At 51.9% G+C, this 9576-nt stretch overlaps 1 protein-coding gene across 1 annotated transcript in view; it reads left to right on the plus strand.

The window, feature by feature from the left end:
- Cdyl (chromodomain Y like) overlaps nucleotides 1-9353 on the plus strand; it is a 183656-nt gene extending 174303 nt beyond the window's left edge. The window contains exons 6-7 of the mRNA XM_026407125.2: nucleotides 6588-6731; nucleotides 7721-9353. Coding sequence (XP_026262910.1) covers nucleotides 6588-6731; nucleotides 7721-7879 — 303 coding nt within the window. The 3' untranslated portion in view covers nucleotides 7880-9353. The remainder of the gene's footprint in view (nucleotides 1-6587; nucleotides 6732-7720) is intronic.
- The last annotated feature ends 223 nt before the right edge of the window (nucleotides 9354-9576 follow it).

Below are 9576 nucleotides of genomic sequence, written 5' to 3' on the forward strand. Positions count from 1 at the left end.
AAGAATAAAAGAGGGGGTTTCCCACATGATTTTAGTTTGATTTTTTTAACTGTGAACAAACCCACTATAGCGCGTGTTTGGTAGCTTTTGATTCCTTGAGCAGTAACACAGTGACACACGTACCTCCTTCCTTGGTCCTTGAATTAGGGCAAGGGGCAGTGCCACTGGTGTGCTTCCCCAGAAGCTGACAAATTGGAGGCGACCAGTGGGCACCTGTTGAGAGACAAGGAGGACATGGGACTGCAGCTCTGCCACACCCAGGGGCTCTGGAGCCCATGTGGTCTGTCCCAGTGCCCAGGTGGACAGCCAGGCTGCTTCCTTTGTGTCTATGATTGTCGTCTAGGGGATGCTTGGGAAGAGTGTGTGCCCATGGACAGGGTGGCTCTGCAGCTGAGGGAGTCCCCACAGAGGCCAATGGCTGCCGGCTGGTGGCATTGCCCGCAGAGGAGGCAAGACCTCCCTTGGGTGTCACAGTGGCACATCTCCCACCCAACACAGTCCAGCCCACTGCTGCCGGGATCCCCCTCTTCCCAGTGCAGTCATAGAGGACGAGGTCAGACGCTAATAACTGTCCAAGATTATCAAACTGAGTGAGTGGGAGCCTGAGGGAGGAAAAGGACATTTGCACCCTCTCGTTATGGGCTGTGAGAAGAAGAGCTTTTCAGAGGAGAGACTGGTGGTCAGAGTGCACCACCAGGCCTGTGGCCCTCAGTGCACCAGGCCTGACACCTGCGATGGCACAGCTTCCGTCACAGGACTGCGCCAAAGTGCACTGCTCAGTCTAGTCACCAGGAAAACCCGACAGACCCGGGCCATGGGGCAGTCTGCGGCACTGAGCCGTGCTCCTGAGAAGTGTCAGAGGCATAGAGACACTGAGGCTTGTGGACCGTTGTACCCAGGAGGACAGGGATGTGACAGCTCAAAGCAGTCCTGGGATCCCAGGTCAGAAAAATGGTTGAGTAGGGAAACTGGCCAGAGTGGTGTAGGTGAGTCGTGTGATGTTAGTGGTGATGCCCTGGGTTTGCTCCTCCTAACAGGTAGGTACCTGTTAATGTAGGAAGGCCTGGGCCAGCTAATGGGAACTCCTACACGTTTTGATAATGTTTCCATAAGCCTAAATGTGTTCCAAAAGTAGAATACTACCCCACCCCCAAAAAAATCCCCGGGAGGAGGAGGAAGCTCCTCCTTAGAACAAGCAGCAGCCCGCTGCCACTCTGGCCTTGGCCATCCTGCTTCTTGGCTAGATGTGCCCTCACCACATTCTGCCGGTGTCATTCCTAATGGGCCCAGGCCTGGTCACCTTGCACTGCTCAAGCCAGAGTGGTACCACTGGGCAGGGCAGGACCTAAAGTGTCCTGTTTCACCTTTGCCCCAGGCCGTGCATCCTTCCAGCTAGGGACACGACCTGTAGCAGGTGTTGGGTGCGCTGTAAGCACCACGAGTCAGAAAACAGTCCTGTGCCCAGGGAACACACTGCCACCTTGGTGCTCTGCCTGCCCCTGGCCTGTGGACCCTCCATCAGGCCACAGCTTCTGTAGGTGCTGTGTGTGGCTCAGCCAGATGGCCCTGTGGTCCTGGCCCCCTCCCGTAAGTCCCCCACCACTAGGGGGGTCTTCTGGTCGGGCATAATGCTCTGTGGCACCCTGTGCTGGTGGACTAGACCCTCCCTAAGCCTCAGCCCTGAGGGCCTGCTATTACCAGGCAGCACTGGGGGCAGGGGTAGGACATTCCCATTGGCACCACCAGGTGCCAACTGAGTGCACTTCTGAGAACAGTGCTGTGCAGGCTGGACTTGGAGGCAGCAGTAGCTAAAATCACCTTGGCCATCCGGGTCCATGCTGTGGAAACCATCCCTCACTCAGTTCATAGGGCTGTCAGGTCCTCACGGGGATGGCTGCAGTCAGGACGACAGTCCAGCCAGCCAGCCAGGCTACCCACCCCTGCTGGGGATCAGTGTCCTAACTGGATCTCCTGCTGCTGCTCCAGACGCGTGCCCAGGTGCACCCCCCACTTGGTAGCGTCTCCCCTCATCACAGTTCTGTAAGGCCTCAGTCAAGTTGCTGTCCCCTCTTTTGACTTGCACACCCACACACTGACTACGCATAGTCAAAGGGAATTCCCAGGTGGCCACGGGTATGGGCTAAGGCAGGACACCTGTGCAGCAAATGTGGGAGCCTGCGCCTACCACTGGCCCTGCCTGGCCTCACACCTGTGGGTCTGGTGTGACTCAGCTCATGATGGACGTTTCTGACTTGTGTTCGTTTGGTGCCCCATGGCCACACACTCTAACAAGTCCCAGCCAGCACAGCAGGCACATCCTTCCCTTTTGAGACTAGCACCACCTTGCTCCAGGGCGTCGAGAACTATCCTGTGGTCCTCCCCCTGGCTCTTCCACTGACGTCCAATCCCACCCCCTCCACTGTCAGCCACAGCTGTCCTGGCCCTCCTGCTCTGCTCAGAGTGAGTCCCCACTCTCAAAACCATCCAGGAGTGAGGTGACCCCCATTGACTCCTCCTGTCAGGCCCTGGGCCATATGCCCTTAGAATGAGACCCACAAGTCTTCCACTGCCCCCACCGGTACCTTCTGGCTGGCCCTACGATTACTCTCAGGGAGGAGACAAGTTACAGGCCTGACACCTGAGAGAGGATGGGACAGGTCTTAGGGGTCTCAGTTTGTGGAGGAAGGGACAGGTCTCAGTATTGTCTTGAGAGTGAACCCACATTGCCTTCAAGCAGGGCAGCATGCTGTTAGTGGGGACAGTTGGACCATTCTGTGGACACACAGGGTCAGAGGAGTCTGAAGTTCAGGGCTTGGAGGACATCCTCCCAGAGGTCCCATGCCACGTTCTGTGGTTCCCTAACAGACCTACCTTGGGCGGGAACACGTTGAGGGCCCTGTGCGGGCACCATTGGTACTCTGCCTGGCCCAGCATCGGGCCTCCTTGCCAGCCAACAGGAAGCCATCCAGCCCCCGAGTCCCTCCCCCGCGTTCATTCTATTCCCACCTGCCACAAGTTCACTTCTCTGGAAGCTGAGATGGAGTTTTACAAGTGGGATTTGGTGAGTTTGGTGTCATCGCCGGAGGAAGGACAGGAGGAAGCAGGGTTGGGCAGAGGGCAAAGCTGGGGTGCAGCCCTGGCAAAGCCTTGTCCAGCCCCTGCAGCTCTGGGGCCTACATGGCCTCATGGTTACTCCAGGTGCCCCCACCACACCTGGCTACAGTAGCAGTCCCAGGAAGGGCCAGTCCATGGGTGAGGCCATCTGGAAGCTCTCAGTTGCCTGCTGACCTTCTCCCAGCAGCTGGGCAGCCAGCATTTCCCAGGCTGGGGGCGTGTTTTTGTCCACCCCAGGGCGTGCTCCATGCTAACCACATGAAGGTCATCTGTGTTGTCCGTCTTGTCCGCATCACCAGGCTGCACCTACCTGCCGCTGCCTGGTTCCAGGTTTAAGTCATCACTACAATTTCTTTGAGTGAGTTCTCACTGTGGATAGGTGGTTTCATAATAATCCTGGCATAGAGAATCCTTATCAACAATAACGTCATGTGAATAAGCTCATTTTGGGTTTCTCTATAGAGATTGAAGTCTGAGGATTCTGTTCTGTCCTGTTGTAGGACCTGAGAATATTTGTGAGGTGCAGGTGCATGGGAAGGGCAGATCTGGGGGAAATAGGCAGAATGGACATCAGGCACCTTTTGGGCAAAGGCATTTTGGAAGTGGAGCCCTTGGGCCACGTGCTGCTTGGCGATGGGGGTCTTGGTATTCACTGCTTGGCAAGACTTGTAGATGGCTTGAATTTGGCCAAGTCATATACAAATCTAGGTCAGTTGTCTTTCCCACTGGACAGGTCTTGACAAATGGATACATTTGGTTCCCCTAGAGTGTACCTGGGGCAACTTTGCTCACCCCAGGGCCTGGGGCAATGTCTGTCTGGAAACGTTGTCTTGGTTGTCCCAACTGAGGAGATGCTGATCAGTAGAGGCCAGGAGAGCTGCCCAGCCTCCTCCAACACACACGGCAGCCCCCACACCAAAGTTATACCATCCCCGAATGACTCCAGAGCCCAGAGAGAAACTGCTGTGAGCAAGGGGGAGGATCCTACCCTTCACACCTGCAAATCCATCACATTTCAGGCAGAGTATTTGAACCTCTGCAAAAAGTAAATAAGTGGTGTTGGTGGCACATATGGGGTAGCTCTTGTTGAAATGATGCACTTCCTTTTTTGAACTTTGGGTGTATCTGAGGCAAGACTGGGGATACACAGGGGATCACGTGACCATGAAGCTAGCTGGGAGCCCTCCATCCACCGCTGGGGAGATGACCCTTAGCCACAGGTCCAGCCACACCATGGCAGTTAGCTCAGGAGGCCATTCTATGGGTCACCCTCCTTGTCCCCAGGAGACATTCACTGAGTGCCTGCTGTACTCCAGACACTCTGCAAGGTCACAGGCCAGCCTCAGACCCCTCTATCCCATCCCCAGGAGCCTACATGCTCGGGGCAGTTGCGGACTTTGTGACTGGCACAGAGTCTCGGCTGAGGAGAGCACAAAGAAGGACCCGGGCCCACAAACAGGCCCCACTTGTGAACTTGGACCACTGAGTCCTCAAGGGGCGTTTGGCTGGAGAAGTGCCCAGTCAATGGCCATGTCCTTCCCTGAGTTCACCAACAAGAGCTGCCCTCCTGGGGCATTTAGAGATGGCGGCCCCAGGAGTGAGTGGCAGAACCCCAGCCACAGCTACCCTTATAGCTCGAAACCCAGACACGCCCCCCCAGCCCTCCCTTGTGGCTCTTGATGTCGCCTTTTGGCCGAGGCCTGATTCACTGTCCTCCAGCACTTCCCCTCAGGCCCGGGTCTTACCCGATGACTTCTAGACATTTGGACAGTTCTGACCACGTGAGTTGTTTCTGTGGGTCATCTCCCAGGGCCTCATGTTCAGTCCACAGCTAGTGAATTGCCCAGAGACCACATCTTTGCAAGTCTGTTATTTGATTCAGATGGAGTCTATTAGTCCTGCATATCTGACAAGAACCGTTTTCTCTTAATGGTTGCTTGGTGGTTTTGATGACCGAGTGAACCGTTGCCTATGTGAAGCCACCAGGGTCAGCCCCAACGTTGATACTCTTGGCTAAATTCAGAAATGCCCTTCGATGTCCGGCACATCCAGCCGTCCAGACTAGAGAAAGCTAGGGTTTCACGGTCTGCAGTGCAGAGCCGGCTGGGCTCAGGAGGCAGACCGACCCCCAGGACAATTTGTTTGCAGGAGGGGAGGGCAGTTCTGATTGGCGGGCCCAGGTCCAGAGAACCAGGAAAAGGGGGACTGGGGAAGGCAGCCGTGGGAGGGCTGCCCACTGGCCCGAAAGGGCAGGAAGTAGCGTGGGAAGGATGGAGGAGAATGGGTATGGGAGGCCTAGCTCAGGCTCTGGTTCAGGTGGGTCTTGTTGGAGAACATCATCTTCCTTGACCAAGGGATTGAGTGGTGGTGTTGTCTTCACTGTATACTGAGACAAATTCCAGGAAAGCAACGGTCGGTCACCCTGGGGCGCATCACGGAGCTTGCCACCCGGGTCCCGTTCCGGCTTCCTTCCTCGCTGCCCTGGAGTCTGCCTGGAGAAAAGCTGTCTTCACGGGCAGCAGTGGGGTCGTGCCACGTTAGGGAGCTGTTCACTGCACCGGGGCTGAGCACTCTTCACACATCACAGCTTCGCCCCAAGACTGAGCCGTAGAGCAGGCTGCACTTTGGGAGATGACTGAGGACCTGGCAGACTATCTCGCCAGGAGCCCGTCCCCGAGTCTTCTGCCCCTCTGCTGAAGGGGCAGACCAGCCCACACTGGCTGTGCCCACGGGGGACACACTCAGTGACTGCAGGCCTTCCTGAGATGACTTCGCTCGTGGTCAGGTCTTCTTCCCAACCGGGGAAGGGGTCATCTCGGGGTGACCATGGGCAGGCAGTTGTCATGTTAGGCCACTCCAAAGCCCGTCAGGTGCATCCTTCCCTTCTTACCTGTCACAGTGTGAGCCGATCCACACACAGTCTCCAGGCACCTGAAAAGTGACCTGGAATCCAGGACAAAATCAGTGTCAATTGTACATGTGGGTTTTTTAAACAAGCAAATGTTAGCTTTGTCCAGTGGGTTCGCCCTCTTATACAGACCACAGTGATTTTGGACACCTAGGGTCCTGCCTAGATCATTTCGCATTTTAATATCCAGGTGGCAGTATGGCCTTCAAAGCTTCAACCCACAGCACACTGCCACCAAAACGTTGGCTCTGTGTCTGGAGAAGAGGCCACCACGTTGGCCTAGTCCTGGCTCAGGTCCTGGGTTCTGAATCACCTAACCTTACTTAGGGCTCACTTCCCCAGAATTGGTCTTAGGGACTCTCTGAGGTGACCCCGCTCTCCCAGTAGGCCCCACTCATGGTGCCCTCGCCCGGGGTTTATTCATGGTGGCCCCTGGAGGACACGGCAGATTCTGGCGTTTTTAAACCTCCATCTCAGTTTGGATTTTGAGGGGTGGGTTCTGGGGATGGGTCTCCCCTGCTGCCTTCTCCCCAGTGTCACACCCCGTCAACGCTTCTTGTTTCAGGCAAATGAAATGTTGCTCAGTGGGCGGAAGCTGACCGCACAGGAGGCTTGTGGCAAAGGCTTGGTCTCCCAGGTGTTTTGGCCGGGGACCTTCACCCAGGAAGTCATGGTTCGGATCAAGGAACTGGCCTCATGTAACCCAGTGGTACGTCCAGTTGGTTCTTTCACCTGTTACTTGAGAGATCACAGGTGACAGTATGTCCTGAGTCCCCACACCGCAACACAGCCACCTTGAAGCCCAGTACTGACAGACCACATGGGTGCTGTCTCCCCAGACCTGTGCACCTGGTCCCCCCATGAATATCCCCCCAAATTAAAGGAGTAGACTTCATTTGGAATTAGTAATTTAAGGTGTCCACTGAATGTTCACCACAACCAGCACTGATACCGTCCTTTCCTGCTGGTGAAGCCCTCTCATGTAGTCACACTTAGTGTCCCCTGCACTCGGTGAGCCTATGTTTTTTTTGTTTGTTTGTTTGTTTAATAAATGTGCTGAATAATGGTCTTCTAACAAATTGCATTTAACACATTATAGGATGAAATGTTAACTGCCAAAACTCTCATCTAAACCTGCCCAGACATCTGAGCAACCTCCATAATTAAAATTAAACTTTGTTTAGAAAATGCGCTCAACAGGTGTTCTCAAAGTTTTCTCAAGTATCAAGGGAGTGGACATCCAGTTCAGGGGTCCACACCTGCCCATAACAGTAGTGCAGTAGAGTCACCCTCCTTCCACAGGGAGTGGTTCCAGGCCTCCCCATACCAAACTCCTTGCCTGCTCAAGTCCCCTATATAAAAACACCTGGGTATTTGCCTTCTATAAAGCCTAATGCACTGTGAATACTACTTTGGTCGGTGTTTTATATCTTTATTATTGAGACAAGAAAAAGTCTGTACATGTTCAACACAGACACTGATTTTTCCAAATATTTTCAGTGCAGTGTTGATAGAGTCCACAGATGTGGAACCCACAGGTTCAGAGGCCAGCTGTCCTGACGTGTGTGGGGGCCCTGGAGGTGGGGCTGCTGGCTCTTGTAAGTGGTGGCTCAGGCTTGACGGTCTCCCCAGGTGGGGACGCAGGGCCAGTGCCCACGGAGGTCAGCATGCTAACTTGCCCCCTGCTGCCCGCTGCAGGTGCTGGAGGAGTCCAAGGCCCTCGTGCGCTGTAACATGAAGATGGAGTTGGAGCAGGCCAATGAGAGGGAGTGTGAAGTGCTGAAGAAAATCTGGGGCTCTGCCCAGGGCATGGACTCCATGTTAAAGTACTTACAGAGGAAAATCGATGAGTTTTGATCAGCAGGCCGCGTGCCAGCAACACTGAAACTGGTCTGAGCAGGACATCGGCGGCTCCCAGTTGCCAGGATCCATCCTCACAGCCTGAAGCAAGTTTACCTGTAGCACACGTTAGAAGCAGGGCTGGGAACATCCAGGCTATTTATTATCGAGGAGTTTTTAAGTACTGTAACTTTCAAATAAATAACTACAAAGCTCCTTTGTGCAAACGTCATTATTTTATACTTATATACTCACGAGTATAAAAGTATAATGGAGAGCACTAGGCTGCTCTTGGACGCTCTAACTTTTGTTTTCTTTGGCTAGTACTGTATAAAAGAAGAATTGTGTTGTATTCATTTGGGGTGATAGAAAGTCTGGAATAATGTTTATTTCCCTCATTTTTTTACAATTTTCCTTCTCGAACACAGAATCTAACGGGGTATTAGCCAACCTCATCTCCCCCTCCCCCAAATAGAGATACAAAAAGACCTGAGACATTCCTTTGTCTCCAAGGGGAGAGGTACAGATACCTCAGAGATGGAAAATTCTAAATCAAAAGTAAGACTTACCTTTAAGGAAAAGTAGTTCCGCTGAAAGACATAAACATGCACTTAGGATTTATGCTGAGATGTTGATTGATTCTTCTTTCTTCTTATGCCTAGTTCTTACCCAGTTAACATGAAGAAACCACTCTCTCCAAGAAAGCTTGTTTTACAGTATTAGTGAGTCACTGAATAGCCTCAGTATGAGTATCTAAGTTATGAGTTAGTCTTAGTGGGTTTTAAATAGTTCCTCTGACCCTTTGGGAAAATAACTACATAAGCACTTCTTGTTGCTGGGTGAGAAACACTCTGTTATATACAGTTTTTGGTTTTCTATCTGCAGATATGACTGAATTACACCAAAAAAAAAAGTATTTTTATGTTTATAAAGTGTAATTTTTAGGTTCACTTAGAATATATTTTATTTAATAAGTTAAAATTCTTTTGGCACACTATTAAATACAGAAACTCCTTTCCAAACAAGAAAGAACTACCTTATATTCAACATTTAATGTTCTTGGTCTCTGCTTTTATGTCTCCACCACATCCTGAATACAGTTCAGTGTCCCAGAGTGCCCTGTGTGGACGGGGACGCGCATTCCTTTCAGGAGTGGGGACTGATTCCTGACGACAGACGCCTGTTAGTAGTAAGGCTTCTGGGCTTGCAATCATATTGAATGTATGAAGAATGAAATAAAATCAAAACCTTATTTTTGTACAGTTTTGAAGTTTATACTTAGAACTGACCCCCGCCCCAGCCACGCGGAGAACTGTACAGTGTGTAAATCTGCCTTTACTTGGATTGATTGGTACAGTATTTTTGCATCTGTGGGACCTACTTTTTGTTCAGTAGTTTGAACTATATATAAACTGTACAATCTGTAAAGTTTTTATAGAATAAATATTCAGCTGTGAAAACTGGTTAAATAAAACTAATATTTCTTAACACATTTGAAATGTTTCTGTGATTCTTCACTTGCAAAGGTTTTTCCTGAGATGTCTTCTCCGATCTTTTCTGTGAAATAGACAAATGTACTAAAACGTCTGTGCAGTTTAGTGGGATGAATATACCTGTGTAACTCTCCACCAGGCAGGAAATAGGATACAACCAGTCAGATCCTTCCAAAGCCCTACCCCCGCCCCAGCCAGGGACCACTGCCTGCTTCTCTATCC

The sequence above is a fragment of the Urocitellus parryii genome, chromosome 8 (genome assembly GCF_045843805.1).
Source record: "Urocitellus parryii isolate mUroPar1 chromosome 8, mUroPar1.hap1, whole genome shotgun sequence".
Taxonomy (NCBI): Eukaryota; Metazoa; Chordata; class Mammalia; order Rodentia; family Sciuridae; genus Urocitellus; species Urocitellus parryii.